We start from the raw sequence: 24,292 nt of genomic DNA, 5'->3' as shown, positions 1-24,292 counted from the left end.
AGTCTGGTGAACCTTTGCTGCACTCCCTCAATAGCAAGAATGTCCTTCCTCAGATTAGGAGGCCAAAACTGAACAAAATATTGCAGGTGAGGCCTCACCAAGGCCCTGTATAACTGCAGTAAGACATCCGTGCTCCTATACTCAAACCCCCTAGCTACGAAGGCCAACATACCATTTGCCTTCTTTACTGCCTGCTGTACCTGCATGCCAACTTTCAATGACTGATGAACCATGACACCCAGGTCTTGTTGCACCTCCCCTTTTCCTAATCTGCCGCCATCCAGATAATATTCTGCCTTCCTGTTTTTGACCCTAAAGTGGATAACCTCACATTTGTCCACATTAAACTGCATCTGCCATGCATTTGCCCACTCACCTAACCTGTCCAAGTCACCCTGCAGCCTCTTAGCATCCTCCTCAAAGCTCACACCGCCACCCAGTTTAGTGTCATCTGCAAACTTGGAGATATTACACTCAATTCCTTTATCTAAATCATTAATGTATATTGTAAAAAGCTGGGGTCCCAGCACTGAACCCTGCAGCATCCTACTAGTCACTGCCTGCCATTCTGAAAAGGATCCCTTTATCCCGACTCTCTGCTTCCTGTCTGCCAACCAGTTCTCTATCCACGTCAGTACATTACCCCCAATACCATGTGCTTTGATTTTGCACACCAATCTCTTGTGTGGGACCTTGTTAAAAACCTTTTGAAAGTCCAAATACACAATATCCACTGGTTCTCCCTTGTCCACTCTACTAGTTACATCCTCAAAAAATTCCAGAAGATTTGTCAAGCATGATTTCCCTTTCATAAATCCATGCTGACTTGGACCAATCCTGTCACTGCTTTCCAAATGCATTGCTATTTCATCTTTAATAATTGATTCCAACATTTCCCCACTACTGATGTCAGGCTAACTGGTCTATAATTACCCGTTTTCTCTCTCCCTTCTTTTTAAAAAAAGTGGTGTTTATTTGGTTCCCTCCAGTCCATAGGAACTGATCCAGATTCGATAGACTGTTGGAAGATGATCACCAATGCATCCGCTATTTCTAGGGCCATTTCCTGAAGTGCACTGAGATGCAGACTATCAGGCCCCAGGGATTTATTGGCCTTCAATCCCATCAATTTCCCTAACACAATTTTCTGCCTAATAAGGATATCCTTCAGTTCCTCCTTCTCACTAGACCCTCGGTCCCCTAATACTTCTGGAAGGTTAGTTGTGTCTTCCTTCGTGAAGACAGAACCAAAGTATTTTTTCAACTGGTCTGCCATTTCGTTGTTCCCCATTATAAATTCACCTGAATCTGACTGCAAGGACCTACAAGACAAAATTTGTCTTCACTAATCTTCTTCTCTTCACATATCTATAGAAGCTTTTGTAGTCAGTTTTTTATTTTCCCGGCAAGCCTCCTTTCATAACTATTTTCCCCCTCCTAATTAAACCCTTTGTCATCCTCTGCTGAATTCTAAATTTCTCCTAGTCCTCAGGTTTTGTTGCTTTTTCTGCCCAATTTATATGCCTCTTCCTTGGACTTAACACTACCCTTAATTTCCCTTCTTAGCCACGGTTGAGCCACCTTCCCCGTTTTATTTCTACTCCAGACAGGGATGTAGAATTGTTGAAGTTCATCCTTGTGATCTTTAAATGTTTGCCATTGCCTATCTACCGTCAGCCCTGTAAGTATCATTTGCCAGTCGATTCTAGCCAATTCACGCCTCATACCATTGAAGTTGCCTTTCCTTAAGTTAAGGACCCTCGTCTCTGAATTAACTGTGTCACTCTCCGTATTAATAAAGAATTCTACCATATTATGGTCATTCTTCCCCAAGAGGCTTCGAACAACAAGATTGCTAATTAGTCCTTTCTCATTACACATCACCCGGTCTTGGATGGCCAGCCCTCTAGTTGGTTCCTCAACATATTGGTCTAGAAAACCATCCCTAATACACTCCAGGAAATCCTCCCCCAACGTATTGCTACCAGTTTGGTTATCCCACTCTGTAGGTAGATTAAAGTCGCCCATGATAACTGCTGTACATTTATTGCATGTGTCCCTAATTTCTTCTTTGATCCTGTCCCCAACCTCACTACGACTGTTTGGTGGTCTGTACACAACTACCACTAGCGTTTTCTGTCCTTTGGTATTCCGCAGCTCCACCCATACAGATTCCACATCATCCAAGTTAATGTCCTTCCTTACTATTGCGTTAATTTCCTCTTTAACCAGCAACACTACCCCACCTCCTTTACCCTTCTGTCTATCCTTCCTTAATGTTGAATACCCCTGGATGTTGAGTTCCCAGCCTTGGTCACCCTAGATCCATGTCTCCGTGATGCCAATTATATCATATTCATTAATTGCTGCCTGTGCAGTTAATTCGTCCACCTTATTATGAATACTCCTCGCACAGAGCCTTCATGCTTGTCTTTTTAACACACTTTGCCCTTTTGGAATTTGGCTGTAATTTTTGATTTTGATTTTTGCCTTTGGTTTCTCTGCCCTCCACTTTTACTTTTCTTCTTTCTATCTTTTGCTTCTGCCCCCATTCTACTTCCCTTTGCCTCCCTGCATGGGTTCCCATGGGTTCCCTCTGAGAGAAGAAATTCCTCCTCATCTCTTTTTTTAAATGGGTGGCTCCTTATTCTAAGACCATGCCCTCTAGTTCTAGTCTCCCCCTTCAGCGGAAACATCCTCTCTGTGTCCACCTTGTCAAGCCCCCTTATAATCTTATACGTTTCGATAAGATCACCTCTTATTCTTCTGAATTGCAATTAGTAGAGTCCCAACCTCCCAGGGATTAATCTAGTGAACCCACGTTGATCGGCCTCTGAGGCAAATATATCCTTCCTCAGATAAGGAGAACAAAATTGCGCACAGAGCTCCAGGTGTGATCTCACCAAAGCCTTGTAAAATTGCAGCAGGACTTCTTTACTATTGCAATGCAACCTCCTTGCAATAAATTGCATGCTATACCTGAATGCTAACTCTCTCTTTCCTGTACGAGGACACATAAATCTCTCTGAATACCAACATATTCATAGTTTCTCACAATTTAAAAATATTCTCTTTTTTTCTCTTCACACCAAAGTGCATAAGCTCACATCGCTTCACATTATACTCCATCTGCCATCTTTTTATTAATCATGTTGCAATGGTGCATTCTGCAATTGAACATATATTTGGAGCGGACTGATTCGTAGGATTATGGGGAGACAACTGAGGCATGGGACTAAGTTGATAGCTCTTTCATAGAAATGGCAAAGGCATGACAGGCCGAATGGCCTCCGTATGTTCTGTATAATTCATGATTCTATTAGTCAGTTATGGAGGGGAGACTCCCTTTCTCCAAGGAGCCAGCCTGTCAGTCGTCTGTCGATATTTATCACAGAGAGTGGGTGGGGGATGGAGCGCACGTCGAGGGCAGTATGGCGACTTTCAGTATACCCGGCACTGACCTGAATTATTCTCCGCTTGTTGTCACAGCTCAGCTGAACATTAAACGAGCAGAACCCGTTCTGTTATTTTAAAAAATGGCTTGTTCGTGTTGGGTGGAACACATGGCTACACGTATGCAGTCAATGAGACCTTGCACCCGAGGAAAGCCAAAAAATTGCGGGACAATCCCAGAGTTCTATAAGGAGCGTGATGGATTGCTATCTATTTGCAAAGAGGGCATCCTTCATCTGCTTGATGGCCATATGGGCATCAAACTGAACGATGTTGCTGATGTGACTTCTCTACAGCCTGGAATGAAGTTGTGCCACAGAGGTTGCACACTATCGTGTGCCTTTGACCCCAATTCCTCTTGCAACTGAAGGGCAGCATCCTCACTTACTCCTCCACTCTCATGTTGCGGGATAGCATCATGCTCCATCCCCCACTTGATTTTGTTAACGTATTCGTTCACTGGCCAGCATTTATTGACCATTCCTGATTGCCCTTGAGAAGGGAATTCTGAGTTGTCTTCTTGACTCACTGCAATACTTCCTTGCAGTGGTTTTACACCATGAGCAGCTTGCTAGGCCAGTTAAGATGTTAGTCTGGGTCTGGAGTCACATATAGGCCAGACTGGATAAGGACGGCAGATTTTCTTCCCTTAAGGACATTAGTGAACATTAGCACAGAGGCACTTTTACGACAACCCCATAGTCCCATGGTTACCATTACTGATACTATCTTTTTATTCCAGATTTATTTAATGAACTGAATTTAAACAGCCCAGCTGCCATGGTGGGATTTAACTAGGAACTCCGGATTATGAGTCCAGGCTTCGGGATTACTAGTTCATTAACATAACCACTATGCTAACGTACTTTTCTCCTTTGTTGTCTTCTTTGACCCATGTACGTGACATTGTTGCCACGTGTTGTTGATGTCTACACCGTGGAAGGCTCGGTGATTATCCCAGCAACATCTCCACCTTGTCTGGTCCTCCTGAAGCCAATTAATTCAAACACTGTAGCCATTGATAAGCGTCAGCAAGCCAGCTGCCCCGTACTCAGAACTACTGACAAACACAAACGAGCCAGAGTAGCCAAAACCGACTTACCAATGATTTACCTTAATATAAGTTGGGGGTACTTTATAGAGAGCTGCTTCCACCAGCTTTCCCAGTGTAGGTGCCGTTTTTTGATGGTCTGGCAAATGAAAGTATGATTGAACGATTCCCAGGCATCAGCAATTTGCGGTCATTTTAACTTGAGGCGATAGTGTAAAATGAGTTGTAGTGGATCAGCTCAAATTTCGGAAATAAAGTTAAATCAATACTGCCTGATTTATGTTATGTGAAAGTTAAAATTACCCCATCCTGTTCCCTTGCTGGCTTAACATGGGCGATATCATACCCGCCAAACTTTGTCAGCCATGGCTCAGTGGGTAAAACTATCGCTTTTGAGTTGGAAGGATGTGGGTACAAGTCCCACTCCAGAGACTCGAGCGGAAAATGCAGGCAGTGTTGAGTGAGTGCTTCATTATCGGAGGTGCTGTCTTGCAGATGCGATGTTAAACCGAGGCCTCGGGTGCACTTAAAAGATCCCACAGGCTATTATTTGCAAAGAAAAGGTGGGGAGTATTCCCTGATGTCCTGGAACCAATGGTAATCCCTCAATCAACATACTTAAAAAGCTGATTATATGGTTATTGTCTCATTGCTGTTTGAGGGAGCTTGTTGTGTGCAAACTGTTTGTCGTGTTCCCTACAACAGTGACTATACGTCATTGGATGTAAAGTGCTTTGGGAGGTTCGGTGGTCGTGGAATGCGCTTTATAAATGCCAGTCTTTTTTCTTTAACATATATATCTAGCAGTCCACTTAAAGGAATAAAATAACGTTCTGTATGTATGGTTCAGCAGTGAACACCTATCACCTTGTTAAATTATTTAACGCCCATGTGCTGCTTTCCAAATAATTGTTGATATTTTTATTTTTAGGTGGCACTGCACGGCGAAGCATGTCAGGCTCGATCGCCTTGATTATTGTGGCTGTTTTAATTGGCGTGACTTTAATTATCCTGCTCCTCGTGTTCGCCTATAAAAAACGCAAAAGTTTTGCAGCAGAGAACCCCGGTGCGTTTCTATGATTATCTGCTTTACCTGTGTTGCACTATATGTTCAGATTTGTAAACAAAAGTGTGGGGAAAAATGTAGGAATACTTTTCAACATGTATAGTAGGAATTATTCTCGCGTGTAAGCACAAAGTTGAGTGGTGTCGGAGCAGGCGCCTGTTATATACCCAGCCTGATTTTAATTTCCATTGACTGTAATAGAAATGAGTATCAGATGGGGCCGATGTGCCCCCTCTTCCCCCACCCCCCAAGAATATTTTCTACTCCTATAGTTTATAATCCTTTCAAACCCAAATGTGAAATAACTGAATTGTTTGAAGCGGAATGCTTGTAAATTTTATAAACCTATAATCTTGCCTTGATGTAGATATATCTGCCCTAACACCAAACCAGAAACCAGAATGCAACTGGTTCTCTTACATCTGTCCATTTGTAACAAGTGTGACAAATGGGATGATTTGTCCAGTTTTGTTTTAGTTTGTTTAAACCCCCTCCCCAGCATTCTTACAAAGCACGTTTAAAGCTAAGTGGAATGGTGTTCTTCTGCACATGCGATTGGTTATGAGATTAGAATGGGGTAGATTTTGATTTGCATAGTATAAAACAGCTGATAGAGATCAGCCTGTCTCCCCAATTTTTATTTTTATTTACATGATATAATGGACAGTTGATGCAACACCATCTGTTTTGTGCTGCCGGCAAAGGTGAATATCGACTCCAATATGCTATCAAAGGACCAAGGCATGGCAGATCATTGAAAAATTCTCACAGAAGGCAAACCAGGAAATAAATGGCAGCTTTTAACTTCACTTTTTTCAAAGTGTTACAGAGAACGAAATAAAGATTGGGACGTCCCCATGGGGATCAGGTAGAACTTGAAATATGAACAAACTAATTAAAAAAACATTTATTTTTAACACAATGGAAACATTTTACATTCCACAAAAATAAAAATTAGTTTTTCAGGGCCGAGACGTTTGTTTAGCAGTCAACACGCTGTATAAGCCCCAGTTACACCTATTCCAACAAGGCCTTAACTTTTTATGGGGTATTTAACAGTGATATTATCGTGGAAAAGCCTAAGTTTTGTTCGTTCACTGCTGTCAACTGATTGCCGGCTATGTGGTGTGGGAGGTCCACAATGCAATTCATATCAGGGCAGTGAATGACTGACCATTATTTGAGGATTTCCGCATTTAGTTGAGGTCGGTTTCAGAAGGGTAATAATGGCAAAGCTGACAGTTCGCTGTCATAACCCACAATAAAAATTCCAGGCCAGGCTAATGTCTCCAAGTAATGACTTAGAACAAATTGCAATTTGTGAAAAACATTAGGAGTAGAATCTCACCTAGGATCTATCTAGGTGCAATCTATTCACCTCTGTTGAGTTCAACGGAACTCAATATCAAGCGGGGCCGACAAGCAGACAGCCGATGTAATACGCCACTGCCCCAAACAATCTTTACCCTCAGAAGATGGGATTGAACTTCCTTATCAATGCCAAATTGGATGTAAACATGTTTGTTACCGCTACCAATCTTGATGGACCTGAATTTGCGGTCAGAGGCCCCCCGCGGGAAAATGTTTCCCATCCGCAAATAAAATGCCCGCCTACCTGGTGGTCTGGTAGTTACGGAGATTTGCAGTCCTGGGCCTCGCCGGGTACCCACGGGTAGAGGCCCACATACCTAATGGGCGCAGGTGGTTCACAACCACTCCTGGGATCACGTGGGCTGGCCCAGCCAAAGAAAGAAGGGACTCCCCTTTCATGCTTATGGGGATTCCCTATATAAAGAATCCCCTTAAGCATGATTGGGAATACCCCCCAAAATTTATGTACACCTCAAATAAATTTAAAAGCAACACACATTTAAAAGTAATTAAAATGCCATTTAATTCAGTGTTAAAAAAATGAAAAATAAATTTAAATGTTTTAAAGGAGCTAAAATACACTTACTTTATTGTACAAGATTTTGATCTGTAAATGATTGATACAAATTTATTTTTATGCTTTTCTAAACCCTTATGCTGGCGAAAGCAGGTTTTACACTTGCTTTTACCAGGTATAAGAATTTCACTGGCATTCACTGGGCAGATGTCAGACAAATAGTCCAACCCTCTGCCCTTTTTTGCCAAGAAAACTCTTGACCGATAACAAGTTCGGGGTTTTCATGCATACAGTTTGCGCCTGTCTACCCAGAAGTTGTACGAACCTTACAAGCACGTACGCACCTCATACGCGTCCATAGGGGTTGCTAATTATGGTCTGTAGCAAAGCTGGTCCCACTGCCATTGGCTTCTGCTGATTTCAATTTAAATGACTTGATCATTGTTTGTCCTTTTGTGGCACAAGAGAAGGAGCAACATTTTCAGGATTGTTCATATTTATTGAATTGAATAAAAGATTAAAAGTGAGGACAGAGAACAGTCACAAATGATCACATGGACATAACTATTGGCACATAACGTATTTTATGCTGAGTGTTTAAAGGCAGCATATGTTATACCGCAGTAACTAAAAAGATGGTAACTGTGTTGTGCCATATCATGCTTTTTGAAGCCATACTCTTTGAGCACAGTGTATGTCTCTCTCTCTCTCTCTGCCCTTTCGCTCAATCTTCACCTCTCTCTATCTATCTATCTATCTATCTCCCTCTATCTATCTGTATCTTTATGTATATCTTATTCCCCTCTCTGGGTCTCTGTCCCTCTCACTGTTCCTGTCTCTCTTGCTGACTGTGTCCCTCTATTTCCCTTCCTCTCTCGATCTGCACCCCCAGCCCCACCCACTCCCTCTCTATCTCTACCTCTCTCACTGTTTGTGTCTGTTTTATACCTCTTATGTGCCATTTCGCCATGCAAGCTGGAAAGTAGTCGTGAGATGTGCACATGAGTATGTTGCAATGGCACATAACTACTCCTCTGCCAGATCAATCGAGTGTGGGTGAGAGCAAATACATTGAGTATAGAAGGTCGAAAGGTAATCTAGTAGAGGAATTTTAGATTATAAAGGTTTCGATGGGGTAGATAAAGATAAATTATTTCCCCTGTTGGGGGTAATTCAGAGCAAGGAGACATTGATATAAAATTAGAACTAGTTCATTCATAAGTGAAATCAGGAAGCACATTTTCACGTAAAGGGTGGTAGAAATCTTCAAATCTCTCTCTCCCAAAGAGCTGTGAATGGTGAGGGGTGAATTGAAATGTTGAAGACTGAGCTCGATGGATGTTTGTTAGATTAGGCTGTCACTGGATATGGAAGCGAGGCGGGTAAATGCAGTTGAGGTACAAATTACTGACCGGCAGAACAGGCTCAATAGGGCTGAATGGCCAAACCTGTTCCGATGGTCCTACTTATAACTGAGTTTCCATCAGTAGTATTTTTAGGTAGTAAACAAGGAAATGTGCATCGATAGGTCCAGACAACGGAACAAAATCTGGAGAGAGTCAAACTCTAAAGAGTAGCAACTTTACGACAGTCAACATTTGCAATGGGAAAATAATGCACAGAATTCTGCTCCTGACAGAATTATCCAGATACACTAGCCAGTCGTTTCCAGCTGAGCAAAAGGGGTGTGCAGTCAAGAAACTTGGCATAACGCCTAACAGAATAGGTGTTGTGGCATTGGCAGCCCATTGTGCACCCTGCCCAATATTCAGCTGCATTGGATTCAATGGAATTGACGATCAAGTGTGGTGTATAATACGTGGCCAGTCCAATACTACCCATTTTACACTGCCACACAAGCAAAGTACCACCCCGTAATATTTCTAACTGATTAAAGCAAAATGGTGAAATTGATCTACGCAATTGCATCTGACTCAGTTTTGCATTAACGGTAATTTCATCTTTCGACAGTCACAATTTTGCAATGCAAAGGCCCGCAGTATTTCCAATTGCCTTCTATTGCAAAACTACATGAATGCTCCGATCTCAGTCTTGTCTGTTGAGAACAGGCAGTCGTTCGGTAGAAGCGGGCAAGTTTAACTTCTGACATCAATGGCAAGGTAAATCGGGCAGGTTGTGTTAGAAGAGGCCGAAGAAATTTCGCCCGTCTGCCACGATTATTCAAAACTGAAATTACCGCCAGAGATGTGTTGCTCTCACCCGAACTGGTAGCCAGACAGATGTAGCAGACATCTTCCTGACGATTGTGGGTTAAAGGTTTAATGTGATGCGATTTGCAAAGACATTAATAGGCTCTGTTATTGATAAAGGTGCTAGGCATAGCCTGCATGGGATCCACTAGTGGAGCATGCGGTTTCCTTATGATGTTTATGTTTGACAGGGATTAGAGAGGTTACCCTCTGTACCGTTCTGTGGAACTGGTGGCCGCAGAAGACAAAGTGCTGGCACTTACCAAAGGAAAAGCAGAAATACCTTTCACCAGACATGGACTCTTTATGGGTCATTTTTAACTGTTCGCGATGGTGCAAAACGCCAAGTACTGGATCGACTGCCCATTTTAAACCTCGCCCTATTTTTACTATATGTATAATTCACCACCAATTCGTTATCATCCGTTTCACACTATTGGGAAAAGTTGCAATGGTCCCAGTTTCACTTTTATAATGACTACAGCCACACCCAATATTACAGCAAATGGTGGACAAATCCTCAGTCGTATATGAGGTTAAATTTGACCATGGCAGTTCGAGAGTTTGGGGCAGATTTTGACCTTGTGCGATAATGTATAATGGGTGATATTCAGCAGTCCATTTCACACCTCTCCCTATTTTTATTTACGTTGCCTTTAATATTGTATAAAGTCACGATCTACACCTTTAAAATCTGGAAATAAAAAGCTGGTGCCCATAAACAATTGGATTGTTGTAAAAACCCAACTGGTTCACGGATGTCCATTCGTGGAGGCAACTTGCTGTCCTTACCCGTTTTTGCTCTATATGAGACTCCAGTCCCACACCGATATGGTTAACTCACAACTGCCCCTTGGAAGTGCCACGACAAGCCACTCAGTTGTGCTAAACCATTATTCACAACTGTTGAAAAAGGCATCCCTCCGCCATCTGCTCAAGATCAACTAGGGACTGGTTGCCAGCAAAGCCCAACATCCTGACAATGAACGTTAAATGAAGGAACCTGAAAGCCTAACTGTACCCGCGGAAAATTAACCGGCTCCTTTAATCTCACAGGTATTGCTCAGGAGGCCACCTCAGCAGCGACGGCAAATGGACAGTTTCAAAGCCCAGAGGTTGGTCCATTTCCTGTAAAGTGTGTCATTGTATTGGTGCGGTGCGTACCAGTCAAAGCAAAGAGCTAACCGAGGGACTGAATTAATTAGGGCTGGAAATTGGTCTCGGGCAGTGGCCCAAAACAAGCGGTATCTGATTGGCCGCCCGGCATACACAATGCCTGAAATTTAGTCGCTTAAATTGCAATGGAACTGACTGGCACGGTGCATCGTAGGTGGCCGATCGTATACGGCATATTTTGGACCACTGCCGGAAACCAGTTTCGAGGCCATATATAATATTATTTATTGTGGAAGAATAAAAAATGGTTAATAGTATAAACCAATCTTGAGCAAAGCAAACTGAATAAATCTGTTGTTGACAACTGTAATTGGCAACAGTTACATAGAAACACAGAAAATAGATGCAGGAGGAGGCCATTCGGCCCTTCGAGCCTGCACCACCATTCAATAAGATCATGGCTGATCATGCACTTCAGTACCCCATTCCTGCATTCTTTCCATACCCCTTGATCCTTTAACTGTAAGGGCCATATCTAATGCCCTTTTGAACATATCTAATGAACTGGCCTCAACAACTTTCTGTGGTTGAGAATTCCACATGCTCACAACTCTCTGATTGAAGAAGTTTCTCCTCATCTCGGTCCTAACTGGCTTACCCCTTATCCTTAGACTGTGACCCCTGGTTCTGGACTTCCCCAACATCAGGAACATTCTTCCTGCATCTAACTTGTCCAATCCCGTCAGAATTTTAAATGTTTCTATGAGATCCCCTCTAATTCTTCTAAATTCCATTGAATATAAACCTTCATATGTGAGTCCTGTCATCTCGGGAATCAGTCTGGTGAACCTTTGCTGCGCTCCCTCTATACCAAGAATGTCCTTCCTCAGATTAGGAGACCAACACTGTACACAATATTCAAGGCTTGGCCTCACCAAGGCCCTGTACAACTGTAGTAAGACCTCCCTGTTCCTACACTCAAATCCTCTCGTGATGATGGCCAACTTTCAATGACTAATGTACCATGACACACAGGTCTCGTTGCACCTCCCCTTCTACTAATCTGTCACCATTCAGATAATAATCTGTCTTCCTGTTTTTACCACCAAAGTGGATAACCTCACATTCATCTGCCATGCATTGCCCACTCACCTAAACTGTCGAATTCACCCTGCAGCCTCTTAGCATCCTCCCCACAGCTCACACTGCCACATTTTATAATACTTAGTGTCTCTGGGAGAGAAACTCGCCTTGATTGGTACAGTCTATGGAATTGACTATCAGACCGGACATATATCAGGCAGCCGATGTGATGGTGCTTTGTTTTGGGTATCTCTCAAGTGGAATTGTCTTGATACATGGCATTTGCAGTTTGCTGTTTTGCATGGAATATATGAAAAACAAGGCAAATAAGTGAAGAAAATAATGCAAAGTTCACCACACGATACAGGAATATTATGAAAAATGTGGTGTATGCAGATACTTTTTTCCAATTATTCTTGATTTATTTTCACGACCTTATTTCGCGTAAATTTCTTGATATTCTATATAATATCGCTGTGTTAGAAACCCATTTCTATCTCAACACATTTCTCATATAATTGACTCAGATTGGAGCTGGGAGCTCGCCAGATGCAAACGCAACAGAACTGGTAATAATGTGATTTTCTTCATTCCTGAGAACCATTTCCCCATTTCTTGTTTTGCTCACAGGATGTGGGCAAAGTAACAGGAATTAACAAATTATCAGTTCCTCCCAGAAGCTAATGGTCAGTTGCATTTTGTGAAACTGCGGTAAAGTATTGGCAATAATTAGAATGCACGGAGTTGCCTTTTGCTTCGAGTTGGAAATTGTTTGGGAGCTAGGAGGCAGAGAGTGAGGATATAATGCAGGTACTCCGAATGGTGGGATGTGACAAGTGGGGTTCCCAGTGATCTGTTGAAGGGCCGAAATTTTTCACCATATTTATTAATGACTTGGATAAGGGAATAGAGAATTGCACATCCAAGTTCGTAAGGAACAGGACTTGCCCAGAGCTGTGGTAAATGAAGACACTGCTGGGATACTGGATGACATCAACAGTACCTAAATAGGAGGTACTAGAAAGGCTAGCAATATTTAAAGTGGATAAATCACCTGGACCGGGTGGGATACAGTCTAGGTTGCTCAGGGAAGTAAAGGTAGAAATTGTGCAAGTCTAAACAATCTTCCAGTCCTCCTTAGACACAGAAGTGGTAAAGAAGGCCTGGAGGATTGCAAATATAACAGCCTTCTTCAAAAAACCGTGAAGGAAAAATCTGGCAATTACTGGCCAATCAATCTAACATCAGTGGCAGGAATGCCTTTAGAAACAATAATCCAGGAGAAAACTAACAACCAGTTGGACAGGCATGGACTAATAAAATAGAGATAGCATGGATTTTTTACGGATAAATTGGGTGTGACTAATTTGATTGTAATTTTTGATGAGGTAACAGAGGGTGAATGAGGACAGTGCAGCTAATGTTGTCTATATGGACTTTCAAAAGGTGTTTGAAAAAGTACCACATACTTGGCTTGTTTGCAAAATTGAAGCCCACTGAATACATGGGGGCAGTAGCAGCATGGATACAAATTTGGCCACGGGACGGCAAAGAGCGAGTTGTAGTGAATGGCTGTTTTCGAAATAGAGGCATTCTGCAAGGTTCAGCACTAGGACCACTGCTGTTTTTTGATATACATTAATAATTTGGACTTTGGGGGTACAGGGCACAGTGTCGACATTTGCAGATGAAACTAAACTTGAAAGTAAAGAGTGAGATATATTAATATATTTAAGAAGAGATAACAGGCTGGTTTAGGGAGGGAGTTCCAGAGCATATGATCCAAGTAGCTGAAGGCACTGCCACCAATGGTTGAGCAGTTATAATTAGGAGTGCAATCAGGAAACAATTTGTCACAGAAAAGGTAGAAGACATTTGGAACTCTATTCCCCAATTGGCTGTGGAAGCTCAGACAACTGGGCCTTCAAGACTGAGACTGATGGATGTTTGTTAGGTAAGAAAGAAAGACTTGCATTTATATAGCGCCGCTGATGACCACCGGATGCCTCAAAGCACGTTACAGCCAATGAAGAATTTTTGGAATGTAGTCACTGTTGTAATGTAGAAACAAAGTGTACAAAGGAATTTGGAGCAAAGACAGGAAAATGGAGATGGTGTGCAGAATAGAAAAGAGGTACTCGAATGGGGAGCAGGACCGAGGAGTTGAATGGCCAACTCCTGTTCTTGATGTTCCTATGTATAGCCTTACATGTAGTAGTAATATTACAGGCTCCCCCCACTGAAGGACATTAATGAATCACTTGGGTTATTATAACAATTTGGCAGCATATTTCGGATATTTAGGCAGTTGGTGAGGCGCGGGTCCGGGGTCGGAGGCCCATAAAAGACCCAGCGGCAGCGAGAGGCGGTGGCAGTTGGTGAGGCGCGGGTCCGGGGTCGGAGGCCCATAAAAGGCCCAGCGGCAGCGAGAGGCGGCGGCAGTTGGTGAGGCGCGAGTCCGGGGTCGGAGGCCTATAAAAGGCCCAGCGGCAGTGAGAGGCGGTGGCAGTTAGTGAGGCGCCAGTCCGGGGTCGGAGGCCCATAAAAGGCCCAGCGGCAGTGAGAGGCGGCAGCAGTTGGTGAGGCGCCAGTCCGGGGTCGGAGGCCTATAAAAGACCCAGCGGCAGCGAGAGGCGGTGGCAGTTGGTGAGGCGCGAGTCCGGGGTTGGAGGCCTATAAAAGGCCCAGCGGCAGGGAGAGGCGGCAGCAGTTGGTGAGGCGCAAGTCTGGGGTCGGAGGCCTATAAAAGGCCCAGCGGCAGCGAGAGGCGGTGGCAGTTGGTGAGGTGCGAGTCCGGGGTCGGAGGCCTATAAAAGGCCCAGCGGCAGGGAGAGGCGGCAGCAGTTGGTGAGGCGCGAGTCCGGGGTCGGAGGCCTATAAAAGGCCCAGCGGCAGTGAGAGGCGGCAGCAGTTGGTGAGGCGCGGGTCCGGGGTCGGAGGCCTATAAAAGGCCCAGCGGCAGGGAGAGGCGGCAGCAGTTGGTGAGGTGCGAGTCCGGGGTCGGAGGCCTATAAAAGGCCCAGCGGCAGCGAGAGGCGGCAGCAGTTGGTGAGGTGCGAGTCCGGGGTCGGAGGCCTATAAAAGGCCCAGCGGCAGCGAGAGGCGTACTTGTGCAGCTACAGGGAGAAGGCAAAAAAGAAGTGGAAAGAAACAGAAAGGTGACGTCACAGCCAAGGGGGTAAGTGATTGGCTGGTGATTGGTAAGTAGTTTTTCTTTTTTCTCTTCCATAACAGTGAGTAAACTTTAGCATTGTTGTTGCCTATCTAAAGTCATGACAGGACAGCTCGGTCGCGTGTTATGCTCCTCCTGTACCATGTGGGAACTCAGGGACGACTCCAGTGTTCCTGATGACTACGTGTGCGGGAAGTGTATCCGCCTCCAGCTCCTGACGGTCCGCGTTGCGGAATTGGAGCTGAGGGTGGATTCACTCTGGAGCATCCATGATGCTGAGAATGAAGTGAGTAGCACGTGTAGCGAGTTGGTCTTACCGCAGGTGAAGGGTCCACAGCCAGATAGGGAATGGAAGACCAGCAGGAAGAGCAGTGCAAGGAAGGTAGTGCAGGGGTCCCCTGTGGTCATCCCCCAGCAAAACAGATTCACTGCTTTGAGTACTGTTGAGGGGGATGACTCATCAGGGGAGGGCAGCAGCAGCCAAGTTCATGGCACCATGGCTGGCTCTGTTGAACAGGAGGGGAGGAAAAAAGTGGGAGAGCGATAGTGATAGGGGATTCAATTGTAAGGGGAATAGATAGGCATTTCTGCGGCCGCAACCGAGACTCCAGGATGGTATGTTGCCTCCCTGGTGCAAGGGTCAAGGATGTCTCTGAGCGGGTGCAGGACATTCTAAAAAAGGAGGGAGAACAGCCAGTTGTCGTGATGCACATTGGTACCAATGACATAAGTAAAAAAAGGGATGAGGTCCTACGAAACGAATTTAAGGAGCTAGGAGCTAAATTAAAAAGTAGGACCTCAAAAGTAGTAATCTCGGGATTGCTACCAGTGTCACGTGCTAGTCAGATAGGAATCGCAGGATAGCGCAGATGAATACATGGCTTGAGCAGTGGTGCAGCAGGGAGGGATTCAAATTCCTGGGGCATTGGAACCGGTTCTGCGGGAGGTGGGACCAGTACAAAGCGGACGGTCTGCACCTGGGCAGGACCGGAACCAATGTCCTAGGGGGAGTGTTTGCTAGTGCTGTTGGGGAGGTGTTAAACTAATATGGCAGGGGGATGGGAATCAATGCAGGGAGACAGAGGGAAACAAAAAGGAGACAAAAGCAAAAGACAGAAAGGAGATGAGGAAAAGTGGAGGGCAGAGAAACCCAAGACAAAAAACAAAAAGGGCCACTGTACAGCAAAATTCTAAAAGGAAAAAGGGTGTTAAAAAAACAAGCCTGAAGGCTTTGTGTCTTAATGCAGGGAGTATCCGTAATAAGGTGGATGAATTAACTGTGCAAATAGATGTTAACAACTATGATGTGATTGGGATTACGGAGACGTGGCTCCAGGATGATCAGGGCTGGGAACTCAACATCCAGGGGTATTCAACATTCAGGAAGGATAGAATAAAAGGAAAGGGAGGTGGGGTAGCATTGCTGGTTAAAGAAGAGATTAATGCAATAGTTAGAATGGACATTAGCTTGGATGATGTGGAATCTATATGGGTAGAACTGCAGAACACCAAATGGCAAAAAACGTTAGTGGGAGTTGTGTACAGACCTCCAAACAATAGTAGTAATGTTGGGGAGGGCATCAAACAGGAAATTAGGGGTGCATGGAATAAGGGTGCAGCAGTTATAATGGGTGACTTTAATATGCACATAAATTGGGCTAACCAAACTGGAAGCAATACGGTGGAGGAGGATTTCCTGGAGTGCATAAGGGATGGTTTTCGAGACCAATATGTCGAGGAACCAACAAGGGGGGAGGCCATCTTAGACTGGGTGTTGTGTAATGAGAGAGGATTAATTAGCAATACCGTTGTGCGAGGCCCCTTGGGAAGAGTGACCATAATATGGTGGAATTCTGCATTAGCATGGAGAATGAAACAGTTAATTCAGAGACCATGGTCCAGAACTTAAAGAAGGGTAACAGTGGATGGGCAATGACAGACATTTAGAGACCACGTGGGTGAACTACGACAATTGTACATCCCTGTCTGGCGTAAAAATAAAAAAGGGAAGGTGGATCAACCGTGGCTATCAAGGGAAATCAGGGATAGTATTAAAGCCAATGAAGTGGCATACAAATTGGCCAGAAATAGCAGTGAACCCGGAGACTGGGAGAAATTTAGAACTCAGCAGAGGAGGACAACGGGTTTGATTAGGGCAGGGAAAATGGAGTACGAGAAGAAGCTTGCAGGGAACATTAAGACGGATTGCAAAAGTTTCTATAGATATGTAAAGAGAAAAAGGTTAGTAAAGACAAATGAAGGTCCCCTGCAGTCAGAATCGGGGGAAGTCATAACGGGGAACAAAGAAATGGCGGACCAATTGAACAAGTACTTTGGTTCAGTATTCACTAAGGAGGACACAAACAACCTTCCGGATATAAGAAGTGTCAGAGGGTCTAGTAAGGAGGAGGAACTGAGGGAAATCCTTATTAGTCAGGAAATTGTGTTGGGGAAATTAATGGGATTGAAGGCCGATAAATCCCCAGGGTCTGATGGACTGCATCCCAGAGTACTTAAGGAGGTGGCCTTGGAAATAGCGGATGCATTGACAGTCATTTTCCAACATTCCATTGAGTCTGGATCAGTTCCTATGGAGTGGAGGGTAGCCAATGTAACCCTACTTTTTAAAAAAGGAGGGAGAGAGAAAACAGGGAATTATAGACCGGTAAGCCTGACATCGATAGTGGGTAAGATGATGGAATCAATTATTAAGGATTTCATAGCAGCGCATTTGGAAAGAGGTGACATGATAGGTCCAAGTCAGCATGGATTTGTGAAAGGGAAATCATGCTTGACAAATCTTCTAGAATTTTTTGAGGATGTTTCCAGTAGAGTGGACAAGGGAGAACCAGTTGATGTGGTATATTTGGACTTTCAGAAGGCTTTCGACAAGGTCCTACACAAGAGATTAATGTGCAAAGTTAAAGCACATGGGATTGGGGGTAGTGTGCTGACATGGATTGAGAACTGATTGTCAGACAGGAAGCAAAGAGTAGGAGTAAATGGGTACTTTTCAGAATGGCAGGCGGTGACTCGTGGGGTACCGCAAGGTTCTGTGCTGGGGCCCCAGCTGTTTACACTGTACATTAATGATTTAGACGAGGGGATTAAATGTAGTATCTCCACTACACTAAGTTAGGTGGCAGTGTGAGCTGCGAGGAGGATGCTATGAGGCTGCAAAGTGACTTAGATAGGTTAGGTGAGTGGGCAAATGCATGGCAGATGAAGTATAATGTGGATAAATGTGAGGTTATCCACTTTGGTGGTAAAAACAGAGAGTCAGACTATTATCTGAATGGTGACAGATTAGGAAAAGGGGAGGTGCAACGAGACCTGGGTGTCATGGTACATCAGTCATTGAAGGTTGGCATGCAGGTATAGCAGGCGGTTAAGAAAGCAAATGGCATGTTGGCCTTCATAGCGAGGGGATTTGAGTACAGGGGCAGGGAGGTGTTACTACAGTTGTACAGGGCATTGGTGAGGCCACACCTGGAGTATTGCGTGCAGTTTTGGTCTCCTAACTTGAGGAAGGACATTCTTGCTATTGAGGGAGTGCAGTGAAGGTTCACCAGACTGATTCCCAGGATGGTGGGACTGACCTATCAAGAAAGACTGGATCAGCTGGGCTTGTATTCACTGGAGTTCAAAAGAATGAGAGAGGACCTCATAGAAACGTTTAAAATTCTGACGGGTTTAGACAGGTTAGATGCAGGAAGAATGTTCCCAATGTTGGGGAAGTCCAGAACCAGGGGTCACAGTCTAAGGATAAGGGATAAGCCATTTAGGACAGAGATGAGGAGAAACTTCTTCACCCAGAGAGTGGTGAACCTGTGGAATTCTCTACCACAGAAAGTTGTTGAGGTCGATTCACTAAATATATTCAAAAAAGAGTTAGATGTAATCCTTACTACTAAGGGGATCAAGGGGTATGGTGAGAAAGCAGGAAAGGGGTACTGAAGTTGCATGTTCAGCCATGAACTCATTGAATGGCTGTGCAGGCTAGAAGGGCCGAATGGCCTACTCCTGCATCTATTTTCTATGTTTCTATGTTTTATTAGGACCGGTTGCCCACCAATGCCCAGCTTCTTGAATTCAGTATTCTAATCTGCTATTTTATGATTTGAACTCTCAAACTCGGGGTCACTAGTAATGGTACATAACCACAACACTAACATAGCTTAGAGAGCTTTCCAGCCACACACCATTTTACTGCCAATGAGACAAACAGGGATCTGGAATGATTTTAAATATGGGTGATATGGTACCAAGAGTAATATCAAATTAGCCGCATATGTTACACCTCTCGTGAGTGCAAGGTGCGGAATGGGAGGCCGATTTGAAATACACCTGGTTCAATAATGTCCTTTAGGGAAGGAAATCTGCCTTCCATGCCCGGTCTGGCCTATGTGGACTCCAGATCCACAGCATTGTGGTTGACTATTAACTGCCCTCTGAAATTAGCTAGCAAGCCACTCAAGGGCAATTAGGGATGGGCAATAAATGCTGGCCTTCAGTGATGCTCACGTCGCATGAACAAATATTTTTTTTTAAATCCGGTTTATACAATCGCAAACAGTTTAAAAATAAACGAGGCCTTATATTCTACCAGTGCCTTGAAGTAACCTCAAATCTCTCCAGTTTAATTTAATTTTTTACTGATATCAGAACAAAAGAATTATGAGCGAGCAGTAAGCTGCACACCCATCAAGTCTGCTCTGCCATCAATAAGATCATGCGTAAACTCCACTCTCCTGTCCGATCCCCATATTGCTTAATTCCACTAGAATCTGAAAATCTATCAATCTTAGGCTTGAATATAAATGACTCGGCATGTGCAGCACTTTGGGATGGAGAACTCCAAAGGTTGACAAGCATCTGAGTGAAATAATTCTTGCTCATCTCAGTCTTAAATGTCCGGCCCCTTATCCCCTTATGCCCCTTAGTTCAAGACTCTCTAGCCAGGGGAAAGAACCTCTCAGCATCTATCCTCGCCAGCCAATCAGAATCTTGTATGCTTCAATGTGATCACCTCTCATTCTTCTAAACTCCACAGAATATAGGGCCACTCTACTCAATCCCTCTAAGTCTCACTTATGGATTATATCCTGATTTCCTTTTTTACAGGAATTAGAACTGCAAAATCGATCGACTTAGCACGATATGACCAGGTAGGTTTGTGAAAAATTACTACAAGTGATCAGGAACTGAGAAAAAAGTATGCCAGGCATAGAACGGAGGAAATGTTTCAAGTAACAATGACTTCTGATTGTGAAAATACACACTGAGCACCTTCAGAATATTTCCATCAATCCAGCCAATGGGCTAGAAATTCGACATAGGTGGTGAAGCAAAACGGGAGTTATCGGATCTATCACCGTTATACACACCACCTGATATTCATTTTTACTGGCGCCAATGTGCTGGAAGTTCATATCAGCTGACACAAAACAAACAATTGCAGTCTTTGGAAAGGAATATCAGGCACAGCGAATAACCGGTGGTCGATCCAATACTACCTGTTTTATGCCACTGCCCAATACTAATTGCTAGCACAGTAGAACTAAATATTGCTGTGTAATGGTTGTCAGATGTGATACCGCCCATCTTGCATTCCCGCCCAAGTTGAATTTCGCCCCTCAAGGGCGCATCAATCTATATTAAATATCAGTAATAACTGCTCCTGCCTTTTTGAACTGGTTGTATTTATAAGAAAATAAGAAATAGGAGCAGGAGTAGGGCATTCAGCCTTTCCAGCTTGCTCCACCTTTGGCTACCTTCTAACTCAACTCCACCTTCCTGCATTATCCTCATGTACCTTGATCTCAATATCTAAACGTCTATCGATCTCTGCCTTGAATGTACTCAATGACTGAGCATCCACAGCCCTCTGGGGTAGAGAATTCCAAAGATTCACCGCCCTCCGAGTGAAGAAATTTCTCCTCATCACAGTGCTAAATGGCCAACCCCTTATTCTGAAACTGTGACCCCTGGTTCTAGACTCGTCAGCCCGGGGAAAACATCCTCCCTGCATCTACCCCATCAATCATTTTGGATGTTTCAATGAGATCACCTCTCATTCTTCGAAACTCAAGAGAATATAGGCCTAGTCTATTCAATATCTCCTAATATGTCCATCCCCTGCATCTCAGGAATCAGTCTGGTGAACCTTCGTTGCACTCCCTCTACGGCAAGTATAACGTTCCCTAGGTAAGGAGAACAAAACTGTACACAATATTCCAGGTGGGGTCCCACCAGGGCCCTACATAATCGCAGTAAGTCATCGTTACTCTTATACTCAAATCCTCTTTGTAGTAAAGGTCAACATACCATTTGCTGGCTTAATTGCTTGCTGTACCTGCATGTATTAATGAAAACATTTTACACTGGTGGCATCAGTAAGTGATTTATATGCATTTTGTTTTGTTTCCCTAGACATTAACCCGTTTACGGATCATTAAAATGGTTGGCTTGTTACTGGTGCAAACAGGGACAACCATTGAGACAAAGTGCTGCTTTGAGACATCTGCTCTGAAAATTCTTAGATAATTTCTACACAAGTTTGTGCTGTTTACGGTGATGCATGGAGTTATTTTCAAGATTCTTCCAGTCAGAATATAGTCTATCTTTGCATTGCTGTTCAGGGATACTCCACCGAACCGCAAAATAAATCTGAACCTACCTCCAGGTGTCCAGCATGCGGAGAATAACACAGGCCGTTCGGAAGTATCTCTGGGATCACATAGGATCGGTCCACCAATCAAAAAGGATTCCATTGCAATCGTTTAGTAGGTGAATCCCCCAATGATATGCAATGGAATCTCCAAATAGTGATACAATTTACGCAATTATAATGAATATTAAAGTACTGAATTTCAAATGTATTCAGAAGTCCCTTCGTTGCATCAAACACAATAAAAATATTTCTTGCTAAATAATTTCAAACATCTTAATCTGGCCAATATTTGCATAAAATAATTTAAAGTGTATTTGCATCAATTTTTGAATTTAAATGTTTAATTTAAGGCTTATATGTACGCTTACACTGATGAAAGCAGGCCCCAAGCCTGCTTGCACAAGCCATACCTGTTTCATGGGTAATTGTTGGCCAATAGCCGAACACTGCTCTGACAATATTGATTTTCCAGGTGGTTCAGATGATCTGCCAAGGCGTACCTTGACAGATCACAAGTTCTGGAGTTTCAAATGAATTACGCCAGCTTACTCTGACATTGCAATTTCAGTGCTATTGTGCATTTATATTTTTACAAATTATAGTTTTTCTTTCTCAACACTGTTACTTTGTTGCTGCCTCCAGATGTAGGAAGTGGGGCTGAATATCAGGCGCTGCATATAAAAGGTCACCAATCTGATACCCCACATTAGCGCAATCACCCGTGACTAATTCTGGGCCTTTTTTTGCATCAGCATTATGTTAAATTGATTCAGGTCCTGGCCAATATTTTTCCCTCAAGCAACAACACTAACCACAGATTATGTGGGCAATGTCACGTTGCTGTTAGTGCGAGCTTGCTGTGCACAATTTGGCTGCCGTGTTTTCTGCATTGCAAAAGTAACTGCACTTGAAAAGGACTTCTCTGGCTGCAACGCGTTTTAAGGTCGTGAAAGACATGATATAAATACGTGTCTTTTGTTCTTTCAGCAAACAATTCATTTAAGATGAGCACCAATTCTCTCGGATAGAGAAGTATTTTAATAGCGATAACTTAAATACTTGAAGGGTACACATTTTCAGTGCTTTGCGACAAGAGTCTGAGAGCAGAAACAATTGGTTAGCTCTTTCAATAGGCCAGTGTCGGCAGGATGGGCCTGGTGGCCTCCTTTTGTGCTGTATCTTTCTATGATCATTATAGAGCAGTTAGCATAAATTAGATAAAGGAAGGGCCGAGTAATCCTCGAGGCAGGACAGACCATGAGAAGTAATAAACAACAAGGTTACTAATATTAATTACCAGCAGGTTACATTTTTATCAGGATGTTGAAGTTTGGAAAGACAACATGGATAATTCTATAAACCATTCCAATGGATAAATCATTTTAAACATTAAAAAGAATGACTAGATACCTAGACAGACAGACATATATTTATGGAGTTACATACAGACAGATAGATCAGTAGATAAATAGATAGCCACATAGACAGACACATAAACAGACAAACAGACTCATAGACAGAGAGATAGTTACAGAGACAGACAGATAGATAGATAAATATAATTTTTACATATACATAGAGAGATAGCTAGATTGTTACATAGACAAATAGATTGTCATGTAGATAGATAGATAGACATAAGTTCGATAGAAGATAGCTGGACAGATATATAGACAGATAGATAGATAGATAGCAGATAGATAGAGAGATAGAGATAGTTACATAGCGAACAACAACAACTTGTATTTATATAGTACGTTTAACAGCCTGATGCACTTCACAGGAGTATTATGCACTAACAATTTTACACCGAGCTGCATAAGTAAAAATTAGCGCATGTGACCAAATGCTTCTTCTAAAGAGGTGTGTTTTAAGGAGCATCTTGAAGGAGGAAAGAAAGGGGGAGAGGTTTAGGGAGGGAGTTGCAGATCTTGGCGCCCAGGCAGCTGAAGGCACGGCCACCGATGATGGAGCGATTATAATCAGGGATGCTCAAGAGGGCAGAATTAGAGGAGTGAAGATATCTCGGGGGGGTTGTGGGGCTGGAGGAGATTACAGAGATGGGGGGGTCGGGGGGGGCGGAGGGGAGGGGAGGGGAGGAAGGGGAGGGGGGAGGGGGGAAGGGGAGGGGGGGAGGAGAGGGGATGGGAGAGAGGAGGGGGGGAGGAGAGGAGAGGGGAGGGGGGGAGGGAGCGAGTTCATGGCGGTATTTGAAAATAAGGACGAGAATTTTGATATCGTGGTGTCGCTTAACCAGAAGCCAATGTAGGTCAGCGTAAACAGGGTGTGATGGGTGAGTGGGACTTGGTGTCAGTTAGGACATGGGGCATTGAGCACAGGGGGTGATGTGTGAGCAGGACTTGGTGCGAGTTAGGATACGGGGCAATGAGCACAGTGGGTGATGGGTGAGTGGGACTTGGTGCGAGTTAGGGCACAGAGCAGTGAGCACAGGGGGTGATGGGTGAGCGGGACTTGGTGCGAGTTAGGGCACAGGGCAGTGAGCACAGGGGGTGACGGGTGAGCGGGACTCGGTGTGAGTTAGGATACGGGGCAGTGAGCACAGGGGTTGATGGGTGAGCG

General features: G+C 43.9%; 1 protein-coding gene across 3 annotated transcripts in view; it reads left to right on the top strand.

The window, feature by feature from the left end:
- Nucleotides 1–23,721, top strand: part of LOC139240312 (cell adhesion molecule CEACAM3-like) — a 47,425-nt gene extending 23,704 nt beyond the window's left edge. For all 3 annotated transcript variants that reach the window (XM_070868782.1, XM_070868780.1, XM_070868783.1), the window contains exons 7-10: nt 5,436–5,570; nt 10,725–10,783; nt 20,164–20,207; nt 21,472–23,721. In XM_070868782.1, the coding sequence (XP_070724883.1) occupies nt 5,436–5,570; nt 10,725–10,783; nt 20,164–20,193 (224 nt within the window). In that variant the 3' untranslated portion in view covers nt 20,194–20,207; nt 21,472–23,721. The remainder of the gene's footprint in view (nt 1–5,435; nt 5,571–10,724; nt 10,784–20,163; nt 20,208–21,471) is intronic.
- The last annotated feature ends 571 nt before the right edge of the window (nt 23,722–24,292 follow it).

Source organism: Pristiophorus japonicus, chromosome 31 (assembly GCF_044704955.1).
Source record: "Pristiophorus japonicus isolate sPriJap1 chromosome 31, sPriJap1.hap1, whole genome shotgun sequence".
NCBI lineage: Eukaryota > Metazoa > Chordata > Chondrichthyes > Pristiophoridae > Pristiophorus > Pristiophorus japonicus.
This window is presented reverse-complemented; position numbering and strand designations above follow the sequence as displayed.